Raw genomic sequence first — 26008 nt, 5'->3', positions numbered from 1 at the left:
AGGCGCCTATAACCCAGCTACTCAGGAGGCTGAGACAGGAGAATAGCTTGAACCTAGGAGGCGGAGGTTGCAGTGAGACGAGATCGCGCCACTGCACTCCAGCCTGGGAGACAGAGCGAGACTCCTCCATCTCAAAAACCAAACAAACAACAACAACAAAAAAAAAACAACTGCATCTCCTTGTTGATTTTGCAGAGCAGTGTCTCAGGTCGGGTTCCCAGAAGCAGACTCTGAGGTGGGGATTTGTGTGGATGTGATTTAGTGACAAGAGCTTGAGTCAATGTGGTCCATTCAGGAGCTTTGGTGGGTGAACAGCATCACAAAATAAGTCCTACTTCAGAGCATTGGGGCAGCTTTTCTTCCACTGCCCATGGTCTGGAGGAGAGGGGGCTGTGAGCCATAGCAGCCAGAGCCCCCAGCACCTGGGGGATGGGTGCCCCAGCCAATAAAGGAGATCTGGCAGGGAACTAACAGCATCTACCACCTTTAGTGAGGCTTCAGGGTATTGACTCAATTAAATGAGATGCTGGGTATAAATTGGCTAGCATGGAGTAGTTGGTGGTCCGTGAGTGGTCATTTGGTAAAATGAAAGCTCTTAAGAAGATGGAAGTGGTTTTACTGGTGTTAATGATGTCTTTCTTTTCTTTCTTTTTTTTTTTGAGATAGAGTCTCACTCTGTCGCCCAGGCTGGAGTGCAGTGGCGTGGTCTCGGCTCACTGCAACCTGTGCCTCTGAGGTTCAAGTGATCCTCATGCCTCAGCCTCCTGAGTAACTGGGGTTATAGGCGTGCACCACCACACCCAGCTAATTTTTGTATTCTTAGTAGAGACAGGTTTCACCATGTTGGCCAGGCTGGTCTTGAACTCTTGACCTTAGGTAATCCGCCAGCCTTGGCCTCCCAAAGTACTGGGATTACAGGCATGAGCCACCGCACCTGGCCAATGTTGTCTTTCATTCCTCAAGCGCTTACTGAGTACCCACCAGGTGCCAGGCTCTGCAGAAGGGTACAGAGGTGCGGCCACCACATTCCCCACCACTAAGGAAGGGGTGACAGACACATAAACGGATACACGTGTGATGATGCAGTGACTGGACTGTCTTCACACACTGGAGGGAATTTAAGTCACCTTTTAGGGACAGAACATTTAATACAAGTGATGATCAAACATTAAAAATAAGTAACTTTTTTTTAATTGGAAAAGTAATACACAGACATGTATAACATTTCCAACAGTGCAAAACAGTGTTCTAAAGAGAAATCGGTCTCCCTGCCACCACCTCCTCCGGAAACTGGTGACAGGTTCATGTGTCTCCTTTTGAAAATACTCTGCATACATAAGACAATGTCTGTGCCTATATCTGTGTCTGTACCCTCCCATATGTACATATGTATACACACACACACGTGCATGCACACACCCACAATTGGCCCTTTGTATCCATGGATTCTGTATCCATGGATTCAACCAACCACAGATCAAAAACATTCAAAGAAAAATGTATGGTTGCATTTGTACTGAACATGTACTGACTTTTCTTGGCATTACTCCCTAAACAATACAGCATAACAGCTATTTACTTAGTGTTTACGTTGCGTTAGGTATAAGAAATCTAGAGATGATTTAATGTATGTAGGAGGATGTGTGTAGGTTCCATGCAAATACTACCCAATTTTATGTAAGAGACTTAAGCATCTGTGAATTTATGTGGGGGTCCTGGAACCAATCCCCCACATATACCAAGGGATGACTGTGTGTGTGCCTGTGTGTGTGTGTTTAATTTTTTTTTTTTTTTTTTTTTGAGACAGAGTTTTGCTCTTGTTGCCCAGGCTGGAGTGCAGTGGCGCGAGCTCGGCTCACTGCAACATCTGCCTCCCGAGTTCAAGCAATTCTCCTGCCTCAGCCTTCTGAGTAGCTGGGATTACAGGCATGCACCTCTATGCCCAGCTAATTTTGTATTTTTAGTAGAGACGGGGTTTATTCATGTTGGTCAGGTTGGTCTCGAATTCCCAACCTCAGGTGATCCACCCACCTCAGCCTCCTAAAGTGCTGGGATTACAGGAATGAGCCACCACACCTGGCCGTGTGTGTTTAGTTTTTAACACAATCAGATCTTGCTATGCATAGTTATCAATGTCCTGACTTTTCTTTTTCTTGTAATGATGAGATTTTTCTATATCAGCATAATGAGTCTATGCCATTCTTTGTTAATGGCTTTGTATTCTTCCTTGCACTATAGTTTTTTGAACCAGTCGCCTCTAGACAGACATATCAGTCAGAGGGAGCACTATAAACAATGCTGCAGTGAACATTCTTGTGCAGACACCGTTGCGCCCTCATGTATTTTGCTGCAGGAGAAATGCCTGGCTGTGGCCTTTCTGGGTCATCTAAAGATGGAACAAGGGTTTTCCAGGTGGGCTGGGACTGGCAGGGATGATAGAGCTATGCTCAGGCATAAAGAACAGTGTATGTAGGTACAGAGGCTGGAAGCTGAGAAGAGGGTGGTGCGCTGTCAAACATAAACCAGGTCTGCTGTCTGCTTCCTGGCTCCTGGGCTCCAGCCTGATGCTCAAATGCCCCCACCTCTGCCAGGGTTTCACTCCACCTGTGAGGATCCAGGGGGTGCGGGCAGCTCCTTAGAAGAAGTCTCTGGCCCACCAGGCTTTTCTTGCTGTCAGGCCTCAGGGTTTGCATTGGAGTGTGCTGAGCTCTGGAGCCCTTAGCTCTACTGCTGTGCCAGTTGAGAGACCATGATTTCTCTCATCGGTTTCCGAAGTTCTGGTCTCACCCTGCATGTGGCTGGTGTGGTGAGAAGCCCACAGTGGCAGGCTGTTCTCAGCATGCATCCTCCATCCTCATATTTTGGAGAGTTCAGCTGGGACCCCACCCTAAATATGTTCAGGACTCCAGCCTCATTTGTTATCTGGGTAGCTGTTAGGTTAATCTGTTTCCTCTTCCCTGGCCTTTCCTGCACATTTATTTTGAAAGTTGAACTCTCAAATGTCTCCCAGACTCCCTCAGTCCTTTAGAACATAGGCAGTCCTTTGGGAAAACCCCACACCCGGAGAACTTTTCTGAGGCCTTGTCGGGAGAAACAGACAGGGGCTGGCCCCTTCTGCCTCTGTAAGGCAAAATGAATGACTAGTTACTGGGTGCTTGCTGTATATCAGATACCACACGAGGCACTTTTTCTGTCATCTCATGGGTACACGTAGCACCTTCATCAAGCAATATTGTTATCATTTTATCACAGGCTCAGACAGGTGTAGTGACTTGCCCAAGGTCACAAAACCAATGAGTGGTGGCTCTGTTATCCCACAGGGCCGTCCTTCTGTTCTACTTTGTTTCTCTCCACTATTCCTTGTTGGGAATTCCATGCTGTGAATGTTCTTCCATTAGATGTCTGTCCTCTTGGACTGCAGGCTCCACAAGGGCAGGGATCCTCATCTGTCTTGGTTCACTGCTGTATCCCTGGAGTCTAGCACAGAGCCTGGCACACAGTAGGCAATCAGTGAACTCTTCTGAAATGACTGCGTTAATGCGTGAATGAGTGAAGCTTAGATAAAGTACTAGTCCACTCTTTTTTTTTTTTTTTTTTTTTTTGAGATGGAGTCTTGCTCTGTCACCCAGGCTGGAGTACAGTGGCGTGATGTTGGCTCACTGCAACCTCCAACTCCCAGGTTCAAGCGATTCTCCTGCCTCAGCCTCCCAAGTAGCTGGGAATTACAGGCACCCACCACCACGCCTGGCTAATTTTTGTATTTTTAGTAGAGATGGGGTTTCACCATGTTGGCCAGGCTGGTCTCAAACTCCTAACCTCAGGTGATCCACCCACCTCGGCCTCCCAAAATGCTGGGATTACAGGCATGAGCCACCGTGCCTGGCCTGGTCCATTCTATTTCAAGCAAAGGTGTTGTTTGTTTGTTGTTGATGATGGTGATGATTATGAAGATGATTTTGTTCTACCTCTCAGAATTGAACTCATGCTGCCAAAAACAAAACTCTTCTTTCTTCGTAAGCCAGTTTACCTTGTGGGAATCTGGCATTTTGCATTTTTCCTCTCCAAGCCAAATGAGAATGCCTATTCTATAAGAATATCAGCAGAGATAGAAATCTGAACATTTCCTTTAGAAATTTCTGCGTAGAAAACTAAAGCGAGGCAGAACTGCGCTTGAAGATTTCAGTTGCCATGGCTACGGGTAATACAGTGAATCGTGTTCTCACACGCGTTCTTCCTTGGGCCTTCAACTGCTGTATCTCCGTTACAGGATTTTGACTATTAAATGCACTTTATTCAGTAAGGGATTGAGAGGAGATGCCAGCTGCCGAGCCCCCGCTGACTGAAATGCTTCAACCAGCAAGGCTTTGTTGAGCATCTCCTAGGCTCTGGTTCATCAGGGTTCATCTTCACCACCGTCCTGTGGGTGTTGGGGTTACCACCTCCGTTTTAGAGATGGACAAGCGCAGCCCCATAGAGTTTGGCTTGTGTGTGTGTTCATTCATTCATTCTTTAGTTTACTTGTTCATTCATTTACTCCTTTGTTTATCCACTCAACAAATTGTATCGAGTCTTCTCTGTGCCCGATGCTGTTATAGTCACCAAGCATCAGAGGGGAATGCGAAAAAACAGTTCCTGCTCTGGCTGAGTGTGTGTTCTAGTGGGAGAGACAGCTAATATATATGAAAGATAAATAATTCCAAATACAGATAAATGCATGAAGACAAGGAAACAGAATGACGTGACAATAAAACAGGTGATGAGACTGGGAGGAAGCGTGACTGGAGTAAAATTTGGGTGGAGCCCTGAGGGAAGGAGCCAGCCACGCAGGGATGTGGGGAAGGAGGCTGCAGGCAGAGGGAACAGTATGTGCAAAGGCCCTGTGGTGGGAACAAGCTGAGAGAGGTTGAGGCATAGTAAGGCCAATATTGCCAGTCTTCCATTGAGCAAGTAGGGGAAGCAAGTGGGAGCCTTGTGGGCCAGGGCAGAACATGCAGAGTTTATTCTGGCTGTAGTGGAGAGATGAGGGAGCATTCTTGGTGGCGGCTAACGTCGTAGGATGGAGAATTGTCAAGCCCAGCCAGGCTGATATGTGGGGAGTGGACTGGAGGGGCAGGAGGCAAAGCAGGGAGGCCAGTGGCAGTGGAGACTTGGGTCCAGTGCTGGGATGGGATGGGAAGCAAGGAGAAGTGATCAGGTTCAGGCTGTAGTTTCAAATTCAAGCCAATGGGAATGGATGTGGAAGATCTGGGGAGAAGAGGAACTACGGAGGGACCCCAGTGTCTGGCCTGAATAACAGGCGAGTGGTGCCAAATTTTACTGCAACAGGGATGAATGTGGAGGGAGCAGCTTTAGATGCAGGGGAGCTGTTGTGAGTTGGTGGGAAGAGATGGCATCACAGCACAAGAGGAGAGGCTGGCCTGGGCTGTGAGTATGGCCCCTCTGCCCTCTGCACTGGAGGGAGGCAGGGTGGCCTCCCAGATGCAGGGAACAGGGAGGGTGAGCTCAAGGTCACCAGCTGAGTATGGATGGGGGAGTTGCAGATTAGTGGAAAGAGAGAATTTACTGAGTTTTGGAAGCAGACAGGTTCCTGGGTTTAAGTCCAGCCGGCAAGTGACTATGTTCATTGAGCACTTATTACGTGCTAGGTAATCTCTAGGCAGTGTCTCACACAACCCTCACACAAGCCCTACAAAGCAATTGCTATCATTATCCCCATTTACAGATGAGGAGACTGAGACTCAGAGAGGTGCAGTAACTGGTCTGAAGTCCACAGCGCATTGGTGGAGGGGCCAATTTTGAGCAGGCAGCCCAGCTATGCTTCACAGCCTAGGAACAAGACCAGAGGCTCAGATTTCTCATCTTTCAAGAGCAGAGACGAGACCTTGCAGGGCTGTCAGTGGAATGCCGTGAAATAATGGATGGCAGCCCCTGTAGAGTGCCTAGCACTGTGCTCGGGCACAATAGGTGCCTAAGGGACGGCCACTCCCTCCCCTGACCTGTTTCTGTCCGCTTGGTTTCCATTAAGTGACACTTGCTGCTGGCAGCTCATTACTGCACAGTGTGTTCAATTGCTTGGAGAAGTCCTTCCTCCAAGGGATCTCATTAAGTCTGTTTTGAAATGAGAACACTTGGTGGGGAGCGGGGAGGCAGTTATTATTATACCCTGAAAATAACTTGTTTGAGTAAGAATGGAGAGGTATCGGGATCTTCCCTGCTCCCCGACACACACACATACACACACCCTGCCCCCCGACACACACACACACACCCTGCCCCCCGACACACACACACACACACACACATACACACCCTGCCCCCCGACACACACACACACAGAGTTGCTGTCCCTGCTCCTTCTGCTTCTGCTCCTGGCAGTGATGCTGGTTTGCAGACACATTGTCAGTCCCCAGCCTTGCCTACCAGGACTTTTCACTTTGGGTTAAAGAAGGGAGGGAGGACAGAGAGATATGTGGGGCCACCCTGAGGACTGTGCAGGTGTCCACATCCAAACACGAAGGCTGCTCCCAACTTAAAGCATCGCTCTTGTTTTTGAAGAATGCAAACCATCAACTCAGACCTTCTTGAGGGAGGAGTGGTTCTGTCAAAGCTCCAAACGGCATTTTCTGTTGCCTTCTTGAGACTTGGGATGAATGATGGTTAAATGGGAGCAGGGCTGCCCAGTTTAAATGCAGGTGTGGGTCATTTGCCTGGAGCTCGGAGCCCTCCAGAGGGACCGGCTTATTGTGCTGTGGGTGGCACATGCAGATCCCCAGGGCGGCTTTGTGGAGTGAATGAATCGGGGGGTGGAGACCTGAAGGGCCCTTATAGATCATCATGGCAACCTCTCCTTGTTGGCTGAGAGGACACAGGCCCAGGCAGCACGTGGGTCTATCCAAGGCCCCTCAGCAGGTGTGAGACGAGCAGGCCCCGGGGTGGGAAGTAAAAGGTGAGAGTGAGAATGCCCCTCAAGAGAACTTGAAGAAGGAGCAGAATGGGACCAGTGAGTTCATTTTAGTGAAGGCTGATGCAGCATAACCCCCGGGCCTTCCTCCCGCGGCCTCTCCAGGCCTCCTTTTCTTTCTGAAAGGTCTTAGGGAGGTAGGATTAAAGCTCCGGACAGCGTCGTAAGAAAATATGTCATGTGCCTTGAGAAAGGTGATTGTGAAAATGAACACTTAAGAAGAGGTGTCACTATCACCGTCTGAGCCCGGCCCCAGGAGGTGCACCTCCGCATTCTCACGACTTTGTGTTTTCATGAGCACAGCCTGTGTCCTGGGTGGATCTGGGAGCATCAGGAAGCCAGCCCTTCCTTCCTCTCTCTCCTTCCTCCCTCCCTCTGATTCTCGCTGAGCATGGTTCTTTGCTATGTCCACTTGTTTGTTCCCCAGCTCTTTATTGAGTGTTTTAAGGAGTGGGGATACTGTAGTCAACAAAACGGATGGATATGAGTGTGCTGAGTCTCAGGTGGTGTTTCTTGAGACATGAGGAAGGCTCCCTCCAGAGTGTATGTACAAAAGTTCACCAGCCTGCAGACCAGACAAGCCCAGGTCCAGGCCTCATGCAGGCATTTCTTAGCTGAGTGACCTTGAGCACAACACCAAACCTCTCTGAACCTCAGTTTCCCCCTCTGTAAAATGGCAGAGGTACCATCCAGTTCACTCTGTGATTCTGGAGATTCTATGGGGAAAGGTAGGTGTGGTTCTTATGAAAGATGGGGTACCATGCGGTCCAGTCTCTGCACAGAATCACATTCCAGCATCTGGGAGCAAAAAACAATAAAAATTACAAATGCTATGCATCTCTAAAAGAACATCAAGAGGCCGGGCGCAGTGGCTCACGTCTATAATCCCAGCACTTTGGGAGGCTGAGGAGGGCAGATCACAAGGTCAGGAGATCAAGACCATCCTGGCTAACATGGCGAAACCCCATGTCTACTAAAAATATAAAACATTTTTATATTTTTTATATTTTTGGCATGGTGGCGGGCGCCTGTAGTGGTAGCTACTCAGGAGGCTGAGGCAGGAGAATGACATGAACCCGGGAGGCGGAGGTTGCAGTGAACCGAGATCGCGCCACTGCACTCCAGCCTGGGCGACAGTGGAGACCACGTCTCAAAAAAAAAAAAAAAAAAAAAAAAAAATCAAGAAACATGTAAATGATAAGCTGTAGGAATACTGATGACTGCTAAGCCCCCCAGACTCATCCCCTTACGCCCAATCTTGTGCAACCTCATCTTTGCTGCTTTTCTTGGTTCTGTTTCCTGATCCTTTCTGACTTAGCATGACCTCACCGTTCTGGTTAGCCTTCAGCTTTCTCTTCTCTTGTCTCTGGTCCTGTTCTTCTGTAGCCAAGACAAAAAATTTCTTTGAGGGTGCAGCACCCAATGGAGGGAGCCTAGGTTTTCTGCTGGGCCTGCCAGCAATAGCACTGTCCCTGGGATCAGACGGAGAGGGAGGATTTGGATCTGCAGAGCCAGATGTGTTCCCTGCCTGCCGCAGATGGTAGTTGGGGAGCTAAGCTGGGAGTTCTTCCTGTCCTCTTTGTGATGAGTCGGGGAGAAAAAGCCTAGAGCTCCCGAGGAATTCTGTTGTGTGTCCCCGGCCTTGTCAGATGAGGAGAGACCATCTGCGGGGTACACAGCGAACCTGACACTCGACACACCAACTCTAGCATCTGAGAACTCCAAAAAGGGCTTGTGGCTGTTTGGCACAGCCCACACAGGGCCTTGAGGCTCCTCCGCCCTACTGGGGTTGGGGTGGCAGTGGCAATTACAGCCTCTTGTCCACAGGCCATCTCCGAGGGCTGCCTCTCTGTGCCTGTTCACCAGAGTAGCTGAGGAGCCTGGTCTCACTCGTCCTCAGCTACGTTAGAATGGATGGAGGTGGTCTTAGCAGTCACTCAAGACACCCAAGGTCTTGGGCCCCTGGCTTCTCAGGCTTCCATCTTCCCTCCCTGTTGCCTCTCCGCTGGTCTTTGGGTGTTTCCCATTTGTCTAAGACATTCCCATCCCATGTCCTTCACCCTCAAAGTTCTACCTATTGCAAGAACCAACACCATTATTATTTTTTAACAGTTCTGAAAAACCTTAATTGACATACAATAAACTACATATTTCAAGTGTAAAATCTGATGAGTTTTGATGTATGTGTATTCCTGTGGAACCGTCACGGCAGTGAAAATAATGAGCACGTTCCCCACTCCCTGAGGCCTGCTCCTGCCTCTTTGGAACCCACCGCTCCTTCCATCCTGTCCTCAAGCAACCATGATCTGCTTTCTGCCACTGTGGATTAGTCTGTGTGTTGTAGACGTGCACGTGAATGGAGCCGTGCACTCTGCAGTCTTCTTCGTTGGTGTCTCTCACTTAGCATAATTATTTTGAGATGTGTCCACATTGAGGCACATATCAATAACTCGTTCCCTTTATCGGAACACTTTTCCATTGCGTGGATGTGCCAGTGCATTCATCCCTTCTCTTGTTGACCAGCATTTGAGTTGATTCCAGTTTAGAGCTATTATGAATGAAGCTGCTATGAACATTCCTGTACAAGTCTTTGTATGGGCAAATGCTCTCGTTTCTCTTGGGTAAATACCTACAAGTGAGATGGCCTTATCATATGGTAGGTGTATGATAAACTTGTTAAGAAACTGCCAAACTCTGTCAAAGTATTTGTAGCATTTTGCACTCCCATGCTCAGGGTATGAGAGGCCCAGTTGCTCCATATCCTCACCATTGTCATTTGGTACAATGGTGTTTCATCAGTGGAGATGCTGAAAGTAACAAAGACCCCCATAAAAATGGGTCTGACAATAAGGACGTGTATTACCTCGCACAGTTCACCAGCTGGTATTAGTATGGGGTTCGGTAAACTATGGCCTGTGAACCAAGAATGAGTTTTGCACTTTCAAAAGGTTGTAGGCCAGGCGCGGTGGCTCACGCCTGTAATCCCAGCACTTTGGGAGGCTGAGGCAGGCGGATCACGAGGTCAGGAGATGGAGACCAACCTGGCTAACATAGTGAAACCCCGTCTCTACTAAAAATGCAAAAAATTAGCCAGGTGTGGTGGCGGGTGCCTGTAGTCCCAGCTACTTGGGAGGCTGAGGCAGGAGAATGGCGTGAACCCGGGAGGTGGTGCTTGCAGTGAGCCGAGATCGCACCACTGCACTCCAGCCTGGGCAACAGTGCAAGACTCTGTCAAAAAAAAAAAAAAAGTTGTAAAATAAACCAAAAACCACTCAAAACACAAAGAAGGTATGACAGAGACTGCATATGACTTGCAACACCTGAAATATTTACTATATGGCCCTTAACAGGAAGTTTTCCAAGTCCTGGATGCATAGATCCACCCAGGTTCTTCCCATCTTCCTATACTTTTTCTCGGCATCTTATTCCCTCATGGTCCCCAAATGGCTGCCACAGTTCCAGCCATCCTCAGGAGCCCGGACAACATCCCACCAAGGAAGAGGTGCATCACGAGGAAGACTTCTCCCTGTAGTCCACCCAGCTGACTTGCCCCCAGGTCCCCTTGGCCAGGATTTGGTAGGCAGAGGGTTGTGAAAATTGACACTTACAAAATAGCAAAGAGAACACTGTGATGGGAGAAGCCCAGGAGTTGAGGAGCACAGAGAAGGCACTTTACTTGGAGGAGAGAGCAGCAGAGAAGGCTTCCTGGAGGTAGTGACATCAGCACAAAGTAGAAATTGGCCAGAGAAGGGGGCAGGGAAGAGAAGGCAAATAGTAGTTCTTCCATCCCCTCCCCTCCCTTCCTCTCTCTCCCTTTTCCTTCCCTTCTTTACTTCATTCATTTATCCATTCAACAAAGACTTACCGGATGCCTCCAGTGTGCCAGGGACAGGGGGCAATAGCAGAGACTAAGACATAGAAGATTTCTGTTCTTATAAGCCTTCCTTAGGGGGACAGTAATAAGTAAACAATTAGGGAAATACCAAATAATTGTAATTATGAAAGTGTAAGTGAAAGGGTGCTGTGATAGGGTCTGGAGAGTAACCTTAGAGCTGCGACTCAGAAGCAAGAAGCATCAAGGCTGCGTAGGATCTGCAGGCAGCTCTGGGTTGGAAACAACTGGGTGGAGGGGGGGGGGGGGGGGTTTGCTTTGATTGCCCTGATGCCGGGGGCTCTGGAAGAGATTAAATCCAGGCTAGCCCAAGGTCTAGGACTCTGAGGCTATGGAAGGTGCATTGTACCCAAAAGATGGGCTGCCATGGGAACCTGTGGAGTGACACCCCTTTGTCAAGATGCTAGGGCTGCCTGGCCACCCCATTCCCTGCCCTCTCCACCCACCCCAGCATGGCTCCTGGAACAGCGTGGGTGGTGCGAAAGAGAGGCTCTCTGCGTGCAGAGAAGCAAGGCATGTGAGAACAGACCTCCAGCCGGGTCAGGAGAAAGCACTCCTGTTTGGAGGTGTGCTGTGCAAGTGGAGACCATTCCTCACAGCAGCCATGAGATGAGAGGGGCGGGGGCTGCCCAGCTGAGTGATGGAAATGATGGAGGTGGGGCGTGATACCACTGTTGCCTTGCCCAGAGAGCCAAAGCTGCTGAGCACAGGCCTCCATGTCAGACTTTGCCACTAAGCCGCTGCACAACCTCCAGCCTTCACTCTCTGCCTCAATTTTCTCCTCTGTACAATGGGGATGCTTGTTTTGTTCCCATGAGTTGGTCAGAGCATATAATGTTATCACCACTGGTAAGAAGGGTACCATTTTTCTCCCCTTTTAAAGGCAGAGAAAGTGAGGCTCAGAGAAGGTAAGCTACTTGCCCAGGATCACACAGCAAGGAGCTGGAGGGCCAGGCAGTCAGACTTTGGAGCCCTGCCCTAAACCGTGCTTGTGAGGATGACATGAGATGATGTGGGGCCTGGCACACACAATATGTCCCATCAGCTCTTAGGAAATACGTACCCTATTGGAGCAGCCTTTGGATGAGTGTCGATTTAGCCTGGGGAAGGGGGGCATTTCTCTTTATAAGTTTGTTTTTCAAAATGTGGGGGGTTTTTGTTTTGTTTTGTTTTGTTTTTTAGACAGAGTCTCGCTCAGTCACCCAGGCTGGAGTGCAGTGGCGCAATCTTGGCTCACTGCAACCTCTGCCTCCTGGGTTCAAGCAATTCTCCTGCCTCCGCCTCGAGTAGCTGGGATTACAGGTGTGCGCCACCATACCTGGCTAATTTTTGTATTTTTAGTAGAGATGGGGTTTCATCATGTTGGTCAGGCTGGTCTCGAACTCCTGACCTCATGATCCACCCGCTTCGGCCTCCCGAAGTACTTGTATTACAGGTGTGAGCCGCCGCACCCGGCCAAATGTGGGTACTTAAGCCACACTCGTTCCAATGGTGGATTCCAATGGGGCAGTCCCCATTGGAATATCCGTGCCTGTTGCTGGGGGCCTCCTGTGTGCTCTTGGCTTGCACTGATACCTAGGAGGTAGGTGTCATGATTTCTATCTGCAAAAGGAGGCAGCTGAGGCAGGAGAAGGCTGTGCAAGGGCCCCAGGCCATACAGTATTTGTAACTGGGTCTGGTGGCCTTGTAGAGGAAGGCCGAGGATTTTGAGTTGATCTTTCCCGTGGTCTTCTGGGGAACCCCGTTGGGGAATCACGTCCCAGAGAGGAGGGGAGCATTGCCTGGGGCCCCACAGTGGTGTGGGGCAGAGCCTTGCTCTTCCTCTCCATTCAGCCTGGGCAGGAGGCATGGAAGATGCCTTCTGAGGCCCCCCCAGACCTGCTGGTCACTAGAGCTGTCGATGTGGTTGAGTTTTTGTCAGAACTGAGTACGGGAGGGGGTCCCCAAAGCCATGTTGGTGAACCTTGTGTTTTTCACCATCAGGCTTCAGTTGGGGTTCACACCCAATCTTAAGTGTGAGTGGGAGAAAGCCAAATGGAGTGGAAGGAGGAACACAGGGCAAGGTCTTCCCTCCTGTGACCACATCTTCTGCACCCTATAATCCAGCTGACACAAATGGGGGTATTCACAGGGGCAGGGTAGCCCAGTGGTTAAGGGCACAGGCTTTCAGTTCCACCCAGCCGTGGGTTGTGTCACAGCTCTGCACATAGCAGATGCATGACTTGGACTAGTGATGTCATTGTCCAGAGCCTCTGTTGTCCCATCTGTACAATGGAGATTACAGCCTTCCTGGGTTATACCTGTCAACGAGGCAGTAGGGCGCACAGTAAGCCCTTGGTGAATGACAGCTACTGTGAGTTGAGACTATGCTTACTACAAACCCCAAGTAAAACAGTCGCACAGGCTAGGGATTGGGTCTCTGGCTTCCCTGCTGTAGTACCTGGTTATAGTAGACACTCAAGAAAGTGCCTGTTGAAGTCAGAAGGACAGGAGGGAGGAAGCAAGGAAAGAAGGCCAGAAAGGCCTTTTCATTTTTTCAATCTTTTATGATACTCATGGAGACCTTTATAATCTCGGAGTGTTGCTTAGGGGGCAGTTCAGCCAAGTAAAGCAAACTCACTGGTCAGAAATACATTTCTTAGGGGAGGTCACGTGTTTCTCATCCCATTTCTCATTTGTTGTTTCCCAAGAACATCTTGCTTTGTTTTGCTAACTGAGCCAACAATATGGAACTTCAGCCACAGCGGTGGAAAGAAACGTGTTTGTTGTCCAACCCCAGGCAGTGTGGCCAAAGATACCAGCAGAGCTCCCCTCCTCCTTCCCAGGGGCTGACTGCCCCCAGAACCACTGGGTGGCCCAGTGAGATAAGTCAGGTAGGGGAATTAGGTGGGGTCCTGCCGCCTGCCTTTTTCCATTTTAGAGAAGGCCAGGGTTTGCAGCCTTATGAGAGGCCTGGCTCTTGGAAGAGGAGCTGTAATTACAGACTGGCTTTGCCATGCCAGGCAGGGCCACATGGCAGACTCTCCACAGCATGGAAAACGCTGCTTTCTACTTGAGCTGAGGGTGGGGCCTGAAAAAGAAAGGTGATGAGTTTCTGTCTGTTTCTAGAAAGATTTCCTTGCCAGATGATATTTATTTATTTATTTATTTATTTATTTATTTATTGCTCATCCCAAGGTTAGTTAAAGACATCTTAGGTCACTAAAATGACTGTTTGAAGAAGAATGTGATAAATTAACACAAGGAAATAATCTTGGGCTTGGTTTATAAATAATCTGGGATCGACTCGTAAAATCAAGTCATTTCTATTTTTTTTTCTTTTATCTGAATTCCTTTCCCTGTTGCCTTGGAAACAAGTCTCCCAAGAAGGATGTTTGGAGTCCTGTGACTTGGGTTCAAGCCTCAGTGATTCCTTCATTTCACACGGTGGGTGCGATGAGAGCCCCTCGAGGATGTTGAGTATCAAGGCTGGACAGGACACGTCCCTGCCGCCCACAGGCTCGGGACCCAGAGGGGAAGACTGATGGGTAAACCAAATTATGGCCAGGTAAACTGTGTGATTCGGCGGGGGTTACATAGGCAGGGTGGGGTACCAGAGGTGCCCCCTGCCCCTATGGATATAAGGAAACAGGGGAGGTGTCTCAGAGGCGGGAGTATCTGAGCTGAGCTGTGGTGGACTAGATGCTGGCCAGGTGAGGAAGGGGTGGAAAGGTGTCCTAGCCAGAGGGAACAGCATATGCAAAAGGCTGAACCAGAGATGGCATGGCACATTCCAGGATTAACATCTGTCCAGCTTGTCCAGGGTAGAAAGAAGCTGGGGCAACAGGTAATATGTGAGGTTGCAGACAAGTTCAGATCATGCACAATTTCTAGGAGATATCAGAGAGGGTGCCTGCTACAGCTGGACTGTGAGGCCTTAGGGCAGCCCTGGGTCTGGGCCTGTTTCTTTAGTTTAGTGGGAAGGTTGGCCTAGGTTGGTCCCTGCTGGTGTCCTGGTTCTGACTGTCTAGGGTTCTGTGATTCATTTGAACAGTGAGATGATAGGAATTATAATAGAAAAACGATCATCCCTTGTGGTCACCATTTATTATTTTGTTGTTGTTGTTTTGAGACAGAGTCTTGTTCTGTCGCCCAGGCTGGAGTGCAGTGGTGCAATCTCCGCTCACTGCAACCTCCACCTCCTGGGTTCAAGAGATGCTCCTGCCTCAGGCTCCCGAGTAGCTGGGACTACAGGTGCACACCACCATGCCTGGCTAATTTTTGTATTTTTAGTAGAGATGGGGTTTCACCATGTTGGTCAGGCTGGTATCGAACTCCTGGCCTCAAGTGATCCACCTGCCTCAGCCTCCCAAAGTGCTGGGATTACAGGTGTGAGCCACCACGCCTGGCCTTATTGATGTTAACTATGCGCCAGGGGCACAAATTATCTCAGTTGTTTTTTTGTCGCAACCTTTTGAAGGGGGTGGGCCTCATACAAGATGAGCAAACCATGACTCAGGTGATGCAGGCCTTACACAGAAGCCCTGTGCCATCCGCTGCCTTCTGACTGACGGTGTTGCTGCATCTGAAAGAGAGAAAAAAGTAGGCTGAAGCTGAGTTCATGAGCCAGCCCTTCCCACACGTAGTCCTGGGAATTTGTCTCCAGGCCAGTCAACAAGAGAGGGAAACTAATGCAATTGGCAACTGGGCAAGCCCTTCTGAAGGCTTTTCCTGACCCTCACAAGAGGCCTGGGGAACAACCTAGATAAGTGTAGAGAAATGAGGTGGTGAAAGGCTTTGGGATCAGACAGGTCTGGGTTAAAGTCCCAGAGCCCTCTTGCCAGCTCAGTGACCTTGGGCAAGTCCCCCACCCCACCCTTTTATTTTTTTTTTTGAGACGGCGTCTCGCTCTGTCACTCAGGCTGGAGTGCAGTGGCGCGATCTCAGCTCACTGCAACCTCTGCCTCCCAGGTTCAAGCGATTCTCCCACCTTAGCCTCCCGGGTAGCTGGGAGTACAGGCACACACCACCGTGCCCGGCTAATTTTTTGTATATATATATATTTTTTTGAGACGGAGTCTTGCTCTGTCGCCCAGACTGGAGGGCAGTGGTGCAATCTTGGCTCACTGCAAGCTCCACCTCCTGGGTTCATGCTATTCTCCTGCCTCAGCCACCTGAGTAGCTGGGACTACAGGCGCCTGCCACCACGCCCAGCAAATTTTTTGTATTTTTAGTAGAGATGAGGTTTCACCGTGTTAGCCAGGATGGTCTCTATCTCCTGACCTCGTGATCTGCCCGCCTCAGCCTCCCAAAGTGTTGGGATTACAGGTGTGAGCCACCGCGCCTGGCCTTTTTTTGTATTTTTAGTAGAGACGGGGTTTCACTGTGTTAGCCAGGATGGTCTCAAATGCCTGACCTTGTGATCCGCCCGTCCCGGTCTCCCAAAGTGCTGGGATTACGAGCGTGAGCCACCACACCCAGCTCAGGACAAGTCCTTATGGCTTTTTAAACCTCACTGTCCTCTGCAAAATGAGGAACATCACTAATAGGACTCATGCTCAAGTGTTGTTTTGAGGGTTAAATGAGGTGAGATGTGCAAGTAAACATTTCCTGGGTACACAGTAAATCCTCCATTAGTGGTTATTATTTTCACTGTACCACCTTCTTTTTTGTTTGTTTTGTTTTGAGATGGAATCTTGCTCTGTTGCCCAGGCTGGAGTGCAGTGGCACGATCTTGGCTCACTGCAACCTCTGCCTCCCGGGTTCAAGCGATTCTCCTGCCTCAGCCTCCTGAATAGCTGGGATTATAGGAACCTGCCACCGCACCCAGCTAATTTTTGTATTTTTAGTAGAGATGGGGTTTTGTCATGTTGGCCAGGCTGGTCTCGAACTCCTGACCTCAGGTGATCCACCTGCCTCAGACTCCCAAAGTGCTGGGATTACAGGCATGAGCCACCGCTCCTGGCCCCACCTTCTTTATTAACATAATATTAGTGTACCTCTTAGTCTAGGATGCACAGTCTTGGAATGTCCAATCTTTTAGGAAGCAGGATGTGAAGAGGGTCGTATAAGTGGGACCTCCTGCAGGAGATCTGGAAAAAGCTGAAGGTTGTCTTGGAGGTGGGAGAGGAGGGGAAGGCAGCTGTAGGCAGGGATGCCACATGTCCAGAACTCCGAGGGCAAGACTGAACGTGCCCCCACTTCCTGGCCTTTGCACATGGTGTTCTTGCTTTCAGCCCTCTTGGAATACTCCTATTTATCCTTCAAAACCCCACCCAGATACCCTTCTTTTAATTGTAAGTCTTTAATGAGTGATCATTTCCCTGTGACCTTCTTTCCTCAACCTTTGAATTTCTTGGTTGGGGTTCACCCTCCCTATTATGTTCCCATAGTATGTTATTCACTTGTTCATCAGAACCCTTGGCAATTGTTCATTTTTTTTTTCCTATTTCTTTCTTCCACCAGACCAGGGATTCTTGAAATTATACATGTTTGTATTTGATTTTGGGGAGAAAATGGGATAGCCTCAGATTTGAGTTGGCCTTCCACCCTTAATGGCTAAGAATCAGATAGATACACTGAGCTCTTCAGAGACTATAGGTCCCCTCAAACGCTGAGCTTGCAGAAAGTAACTGTCCAGGGAATGTTTGTTGAATGAATGAGTGACCGACATATTCTGACTTCTTCTTTCTCTTTCTTTCTCCTTCCTTCCTTTTTTTTTGAGACTGAGTCTCGCTCTGTTGCCCAGGCTGGAATGCAATGGCATGTTCTCAGCTCATTGCAACCTCACCTCCCGGGTTCAAGCAATTCTGCCTCAGCCTCCCAAATAGCTAGGATTCCAGGTGCCCACCACCACTCCCAGCTAATTTTTACATTTTTAGTAGATACGGAGTTTTACCATGTTGGCCATGCTGGTCTCGAACTCCTGACCTCAGGGAATCTACCCGCCTCAGCCTCCCAAAGTGTTGGGATTACGGGCATGAGCCACCGCGCCTGGCCCATTTTCTGATTTCTGAAATAACACGTGCTTGTCTAGAAATGGCGATCTCTGTGTCTTGCCTCACATTGTAAAAGAAATTCCCATTTACCTCCTGGATCTCAGCAGCTTCTCCAGCATTTTTTGGATTAATTATGTAAGAAAAAGATGGTTTTCTTTCTTTTTTGATGCCCAAAACATCCCAAGAGTTTCCTGGAGAGAACAGAAGACTTTGCAGAAAAAGTCCTCTGGGGGGGAAAATGCTTGTGCTGCCCCAGTTTTCAGGAAGCAAAGCTTTTTATAGTCACACTTGCAGACCGCTCTGTACCTAAAGGAAGCCAGGAGGGAACAAGCAGGCATCTGGCTTTATAGCTCACTTCTGCACCCCTCTCCCCTTTCTGAAAGGAGGCAGAACTGGATGATTCCACCTGCCATTTGGTCTCTGCTTTTCTGGGCACTTGTCTCCATCCAGACTGATTTGGTGAGGGCCAGGATATATAGCTTGTCACAGGTATGAAGTGGGGGGAGGTGCCAAACTCCACCACTTAATAGCTGTGTGACCTTGGGTTGGTCATTTCACTTCTCTCTGCCACAGTTTTTCCATCTGTAAAATGTGAGTGATAACCGTATTAATAGTATCAGCCTCCTTTCATTTTTGGGAGGAGCTGATGGTGTAATACAGTGATGCAATGTAATGCCTGGCACATAGTAAGTGCTCAGTTAGCAGTGGTGATGGTGGTGATGGTGGTGGTGGTGGTGGTCTTTGGTCAGGTTCTCTAGAAGCAGAGACTGACATGAGGATTCTGGTGCAGCGATTCATTGAGGGAAAGCTCTCAAGTGAAACCCATAAGGAAGAAAGGGCAACAACTGGGGCAGGGGACAAAGCTAACTACAGAAGTGGTTTCAGCTGAGCCTCAGCCCAGTCCCATGGGGACCCCTACAGTGTGAATTGCATCACTGAGTTGGTGGTGCCTTGAGGCAAGGAGACCTGAGTGTTGTGTTCTGTATTGGTCAGTCATTGGCTGTGGGCATCTGGACATAGCCTTCAGTAAGGGCAGTTCTCCAAAGTAGGGTAGAGCTCTGAGCCTTTTGTAACCAGCATTCACAGCAGCTGAAGGGTGTGTGTGCACCTTCTAGAAAAGGGGATCTTAGTCAGGGGAGGTACCAGCTGCATCGACGAAAATGATGAGTTTGATGACTTAATCTCTGAAAACCAGAGAAGTCAAGTAACTTGTTCACCATCACACAGCTAATAAGAGCTATAACTGGGTCTCCAAACCCTTAATCATGATGCTATACTTATTTAGCAAGGATGGGGTGGGTCTAGAATAAGGCAAGTGAAGTGCTCACATAGGGCACAAAATTGGGGGACATCAAGAAAAGTCACTGATCACTATAAATAATATTTCAATTGTGTTTTTAAAAAATTAAAATTAATGCAAAAATTTATGATGAGAAGGGAATCAGAACTATAAATAAAAACAGTATTAGTATTACTTATTTTTTTCCTTTTGCCTCTGGCGCCAGCATGGCTTGCACTGCACTGAGCAAGTCCCTTTTTGAACAATTACATTCTTACACCTTTTCATCATTATCTATGTGACTGTGATGAACATTCTTATAGCAAAATGTTTGTATATTATTATTGTTATTTCCAAAGGAATTCCTGTGTGTGGAACTGGATCACTAACTATAGGGTCAAAAGTTGGACACAGTGACCCCCACCCCAACCTTTTATTATGAAAATGTTCAAACATTTAGAAAAATTATATAGGAAAACACCCATCAGCTAGATTCCATAAAATTTTCTATGTGGCTGGGTGCAGTGGCTCACACCTGTGATCCCAGCACTTTGGGAGGCAGACGGGGGCAGATCACGAGGTCAGGAGATTGAGACCATCCTGGCTAAAATGGTGAAACCACCCCCGCCCCATGACCAGGTGTCTCACAGGAAACTTAAAAATACAAAAAAATTAGCTGGGCGTGGTGGCAGGCGCTTGTAGTCCCAGCTATTCGGGAGACTGAGGCAGGAGAATGGCCTGAACCCAGGAGGTGGAGCTTGCAGCAAGCCGAGATCGCACCACTGCACTCCAGCCTGGGCAACAGAGTGAGACTCTGTCTCAAAAAAAAAAAATTGCTATGTGTGCTTTATAAAAATGTAGCCATCCATCCATGGCACTTTTTTATTTTTATTTTTTGAGACAGAGTCTTACTCTGTTGCCCGGGCTGGAGTGCAGTGGTGTGATCACAGCTCACTGCAGCCTTAACTTCCCAGGCTGAAGCAATCCTTCTACCTTAGCCTCCAAAGTACTGGGACTACAGGGTTCAAACAATCCTCCCACCTTGGGTTCCCAAAGAGCTGGGATTACAGGTGTGAGCCATAGCACCCAGCACTCCATTGTTTTGTGTATGTGCATTTCAAAATAAATTATTGGCCGGGCATGGTGGCTCATTGCCTGTAATCCCAGCACTTTGGGAGGCCGGGGCGGGCGGATCACTGGTCAGGAGTTCAAGACCAGCCTGGGCAACATGGTGAAACCCTGTCTCTACTAAAAATACAAAAATTAGCCAGGTGTGGTGGTGCGCGCCTGTAATCTCAGCTATTCGGGAGGCTGAAGCAGGAGAATCGTTTGAACCCAGTGGGAAGAGGTTGCAGTGAGCTGAGATCATGCCACTGCACTCCAGCCTAGGCGACAGAGCAAGACTTTGTCTCAAAAAAAAAATTATAGATATCAGTACATTTCAGCTGTACATTTCAATATGTGTGTCATTAACTGGCAAGCCATTATTATTATTATTATTATTATTATTTTTTTTTTTGAGACAGAGTCTCGGTGTCACCCAGGCTGGAGTGCAGTGGCGCGATCTCGGCTCACTGCAGGCTCCGCCTCCCGGGTTCACGCCATTCTCCTGCCTCAGCCTCTCGCGTGGCTGGGACTACAGGTGCCCGCCACCTCGCCTGGCTAATTTTTTGTATTTTTAGTAGAGATGGGGTTTCACTGTGTTAGGCAGGATGACCTCGATCTCCTGACCTCGTGATCCACCTGCCTCGGCCTCCCAAAGTGCTGGGATTACAGGCGTGAGCCACCGCGCCTGGCCGCCATTATTTTTTAAGACTTTTGATTTAGGGTGTTAAATTTCTTCCAGGAAATATATACCAGTTTTCATATCCATCTGCTGTGGGTATATGTGTTTGTTTCACCACAACCTTGACAACACTGGGTATGATCATTTTAAAGGTGTTTTACTTTCTACTTTGATTTAACATTTTTCCTCCTGAGGACCCCAGTGGATTTCCCACCCCGATGTCCAGACGGTCTGTTAAAAAGCTGTGTGCCATTCTAGCTCTCTAGAGCTGGGGCCAGGGGGGAGGACTCAGCTCTTTCTCAGGTCTGTTCCTGCTTCCACCCTGGACATCCCAGGCCTGCGTGATGAGGGAGCAGGCCATGAAGAGGACTTCCTGGTGTAGGAGCTCACTATGGGCAATCTGTGTGGGGAAAATGGGCGAACTTTGGAGGCCCACTTTGGATGCCAGAAGTCCTGGGACCTAGGAGGCTGCATGTGGTGGAGGGTGGAGCCAGGCACTCATGGAAGTGCGACCTAGCCCTGTGTATGTTTCCTGTGTATGTTTCCTCACCTGCATGGTGGAGTAATGCTTCTAGATATATGAACGTAAGGTATATAGGCTGCTGCAAGAGCCCCCCACCCCATCTTTGCCTTCAACCTTCAGTTTTCTCATGGACCAGGTACCTACTTGCCTCTGGGCACTTGTATCTCTGTGATTTCTATGGGCCAGGAATTTGGGAGCAGTGTGGCTGAGTGACTGTGACTTGGAATTTCTTATGAGGTTGTACTCAAGATATTGGCCAGGTCTATGGTCAGCTAAGGGTTTGACTAGAGATGGAGCATCTGCTTCCATAGTGGCTCACTGACATGGCCAGCAAGTGGTGCTAGCTGTTTGCTGGGGGCCTCAGATTCTCTCCATGTGGGTTTCTGTGTGTGACCGCTTGAGCATCCTCACAACATTGCGGCTGGCTTTCCCCAGCATGACCTCAGAGAACAAGGTAGAAACCATGATGCCTTTAATGACCAAGCTTTAGAAGTCCTACACTATCACTTCTTCTTTTTTTTTTTTTTTTTTTTTTTAAGACAGAGTCTAACTGCGTCACCCAGGCTGGAGCGCAGTGGCGTGATCTCAGCTCACTGCAACCTCTGCCTCCCGGGTTCAAGCGATTCTCCTGCCTCAGCCTCCCAAGTAGCTGGTATTACAGGTGCCTGCCACTGCCTGGCTAATTTTTGTAGTTTTAGTAGAGACAGGGTTTCACCATGTTGTCCAGGCTGGTCTTGAACTCCTGACCTTGTGATCCACCCGCCTTGGCCTCCCAAAGTGCTAGGATTACAGACGTGAGCCACCGCGCCTGGCCCATCACTTCTTCTTTACTCAGATGTGAGCCACCGTGCCCGGCCCATCACTTCTTCTTTACTCTGCCAACCACACGGACCAACCTTGATTCGTTGTGGGAGGGGACCACAACAGGGTATGAATAAAAGGGGGCAAGGATTATTGATGGTCATCTTGGAGGACACCTATCAGGCATAACCTTGGTACGTGATTTCACCTCTGTGGATCTCAGTCTCCTCTGTCAAATGGGTTCATGCAAAAAAATTCATTAGTTGATTCCTGTGAATGCTTAGAATGGTGTTGGACATTGAGTTACCTCTTAATAAATATTAGCCACCACTGTCATCCGCTGCTGGGCTGTGAGCCCTCTGCTCTGAATCTCTATGCAGTGCCTGGCTCAGAGTAGGCACCCTCTGAATCTTTATTAAATGAATGAATGAATGAAAGAATGAATGAGGCTGGATGTGGTGGCTTATGCTTGTAATCCCAGTACTTTGGGAGGCTGAGGCAGGTGGATCGCTTGAGTCTAGGAGTTCGAGACCAGCCTGGACAACATGGTGAAACCCTGTCTCTACAAAAATTACACACAAAAAAATTAGCTGGGCGTGGTGGCACATACCTGTAGTCCCAGCTACTCGGGAGGCTGAGGTGGGAGGATCGCTTGAGCCTGGGAGGCCAAGGCTGCAGTGAGCTGTGATCATGCCACTGCAGTCCAGCCTGGGCAACAGAGTGAGATCCTGTATCCAAAAAAAAAAAAAAAAAAAAAAAAAAAAGAAGAAGAAAGAGAGAGAGTGAGAGAAAGAGAATGAATAGCTGTAAGGACTGGGAATACATAGAAAAGAAAGAGATCTGTTGGCCACATTGCCAGGGAGTCCTTTGTGATAAGCTTTCTCAAGTGAGGCCCTTTGACCAGTGTCTAGAAAACAAATATTTGTTGAAAACTGAAGTGAGATGGTGGTGGAAAGGACATAGGATGCATTCTGAGCGACCTGGGTTTCAATTGTGTACTTGATGTCCGAACAATAAATATTTACAGAGCCCTGACTCTGGCTAGGTACCATGTTCGACCTGGGAAAACCTGGGGTGGGAGCAGCTCTGGTGCATGCCTGGTGACATCCTTGCTGTGTGACCTTGGGCAAGTGAATCTATGTCTCTGAATCTGCATTTCCTTGTCTGTAAAAGTAGTGGGGTTGGGGGGACATGGATCCCTGCTAGAAGGAGAAACCTCCTTTAACATGTGTGCCTGACCTCCAGGATCCAGCTGCTGCCCACCCCCTTCTAACAACCCCTGACATGTTCGGGATCTCCAGGCAAAGGACAGAAAACCTGCATGGGTCAGATGAGCGGGGCCTGGCCGAGGGCAGTGGATGTTAGGGTCTAGTCGTACCCCCAACCCCTAGTACTCCAGCCCTGTAAGGGTTAAAACCCAGGGAGCTCATGTGGCCTAGTGTAAACCATGAATCATTCCCATTGCTCCCAGTGCTGAGCCTGCTGCCCAGGACAGGGCAGATGCTGTGCCCCGGGTTGCCATGGCAACTCCGCCTGTACTGAAATACAGCCCGCCCCAGTCCTTCCTGGGGGACCTCAGAGGCTGTGTCACCTGGATCTGTGTTGCCTTCCAGAGATGGAGAGAGAGACAGCTGAAAAGGAGAGAGAGAGGAGAGAAGCTTAGAGACAAGCAAGTGGAAGTTGAGACACAGGGAGAGGGAGGAGAGCGAGGCTGAGAAATCAACAGAGAAACAGACCACGAGAGGGAGACAGACTGACAGCCGACCGGAGGTCCCAAGACGCTGCCCGTAACCTTAGAGGCAGAAGCCGTTTCCCAGCAGTGCTAACCTTCCCGGGGCTGCCAGATCTCCGACATACACGCACACACACACACGTGCACACACATGCACACACATGCGGCCGCATTTCCTGGCGCGCTTGCGGTGAGGGCACAGGGGTGGGAAGGCTGGCAGGCACGTGAAGTTGCCATCAGCCCCGAGGGACCGTGAGCGAGTTGGGACTTGGGGGAGAAAAAAATGGGGGCGGACGTCAGCTCCCTGGGCGGCCGCCGCCACCGCCTCCGCCTCCCCGAGGCCCCTCCTGCATTCCTGGGCAGCGAAGCCCCTTGCTAAGACGGGGGCTGATGTCATCCCGGGCTGCTCAGCCAGGGGACCCGGGGGGCCCTGGTGGCTGCCTCCGGAAGTGAGCTAGCCGCCTGCCGGCCGACAGGTTTGGAATCTCCAGCCAGAGGACAGAAAACCTGCATGGGTCAGGTGAGCGGGGTCTGGCCGAGGGCAGCCGGGCAGGGGGCAGCAGGGTGCGGCAGCTTGCCCACCGGAACCTTCCAGGGTGCACCTCAGGGGGGCTGCCTACCTGAAGGGAAGTGAGGACGAGGGTGCCCAAGGCCGCCCCCTCCACCCCCACCCCCACCCCCAACCCCCGCCTTTCGGGGACCGTCACGCCCTGGAGTGAGTGCAGCCGGCTTGCTCCTCAAAGCTCCTTGTCTCGGCCGATCAGCTGGGTGAGCCCTGGAACTGGAACCTGGACTGCCCAGTGTGTTGACTTTACAACTCCGCTGGCCTGGCACTTAGCTGCCTCTTAATTCTGAGCGGCACCCGTGGATGCAGCCGGCTGCTGTCTCAGGGATGTTTACTTACCCTTGGTTTGCCTGAAGAAAGCTGCTGTTTTTAAATTTTTTTCCTCCAAGCAAGCCCAGAACTTCCATGAGCAAAAGAGTCCGAAGAGGGGAGAGGACACTGGCGTTTTAATTGCTCTCTCCCTCCCTAACCTCCTTCTTCCCTCTCCTCCTGGCTGGCCCCATGGATTACCTGGGAGATAAACTCACGGTGGCTCAGACCCACATGACCCAGTGGATGGGCACCGTGAGGAGGTCCTTCCAGGAAGCCCTTAATTTGGTGACCACCACGGTGGGCCACGAACGGACCAGTGCAGAGTCGGCCAGCCGGACCCCCTTCAAGCGTACTTCCTCCTTCCGACACCTGGCTTCCCGGAGTCGGGAATCCTTCCGCCGCTTCTCTGCTCGCAGCCAACAGAGATTTTCTTCACTGAGGAAAAGGCATACAGATTCGGAACCGCCAGATATTGTAAGCTTATTATGTTTTAAAAAATATTAAAACAACACTGAAAGCTCCTCCCCTCCAGTCCTCCCAGGGAGGGGGTCCCAGACATCAAACCGGGGAAGTTACTTCTTCCAGAATAGTTGTCAGTCAAAGCCCAGGCACTTCCTGTCCCCTGTACCTGGGAAAGGCACGTAGCAATAATTCCTCTCTCTCCTGAAGTCAGTCAGGAAATTTTTGCTGGAGTCGACGTCTGTGTGGACAGGGCCAGCACATGAGTTGGGCTGAATTTCCCAGCTGATTTATGTTTAAGTGTGAACACCCTAGCCCCCGACACGAAACCTCATCCTTCCCCCTATTTTTGGGGTGGATTAGTGGCACCTGCCTCATCTCCTCTCACCCTCCTAGGAAGCACAAGTGGCCATGTCATGTGCACGCTGAGTTGTAGCTTTTGTCGTTCCACCAAGCTTTCATTGGATTGCCAAGGAAAGGGTCTTAGGAGACCGAGGTGGTGGGCGAGTTTGCCCGCTGGCTGTGAACCTGGGGTTTGGTGTGAGTGGGCCAGGGAGGGAGGCCTTGATTTCTTACTCAGGCAGGCTCGGGAGGGCTTGGATTGGGACAGCAGGGGGGAATGACAGCTAATGATTAAAACCTTGGCCTGTGTCCTGCTAGGGGACAGTGCAGAAACAATCGTAAGGTCCTTACGATGATTTGGAGAGGTGGGACTGGGCCC

The 26008-nt window shown here is 49.7% G+C and overlaps 2 protein-coding genes and 1 long non-coding RNA gene across 6 annotated transcripts in view; 1 reads left to right on the top strand and 2 right to left on the bottom strand.

Annotated features, from left to right (window-relative positions):
• CRYBB2 (crystallin beta B2) overlaps positions 1-26008 on the bottom strand; it is a 679427-nt gene that overhangs the window by 539143 nt on the left and 114276 nt on the right. The window lies entirely within an intron of this gene.
• The window catches only part of KIAA1671 (KIAA1671 ortholog), a 247451-nt gene that overhangs the window by 138370 nt on the left and 83073 nt on the right, over positions 1-26008 (top strand). The window contains exon 1 of one of the 4 annotated variants that reach the window (XM_058431681.1): positions 23753-25302. The exons of the other annotated variants lie outside the window; for them this stretch is intronic. Coding sequence (XP_058287664.1) covers positions 25018-25302 — 285 coding nt within the window. The 5' untranslated portion in view covers positions 23753-25017. Of the gene's footprint in view, positions 1-23752; positions 25303-26008 lie in introns of those variants that run through there. 4 annotated transcript variants of the gene reach the window in all.
• Positions 14921-25098, bottom strand: LOC116459252 (uncharacterized). The gene is made up of 3 exons (XR_009211153.1): positions 25027-25098; positions 22830-22947; positions 14921-15417 (listed from the first exon to the last, which is right to left on the bottom strand). It is a non-coding gene; the product is annotated as an uncharacterized LOC116459252 (long non-coding RNA).

This window comes from Hylobates moloch, unplaced genomic scaffold (assembly GCF_009828535.3).
Source record: "Hylobates moloch isolate HMO894 unplaced genomic scaffold, HMol_V3 SCAFFOLD_19, whole genome shotgun sequence".
Lineage (NCBI taxonomy): Eukaryota > Metazoa > Chordata > Mammalia > Primates > Hylobatidae > Hylobates > Hylobates moloch.
This window is presented reverse-complemented; position numbering and strand designations above follow the sequence as displayed.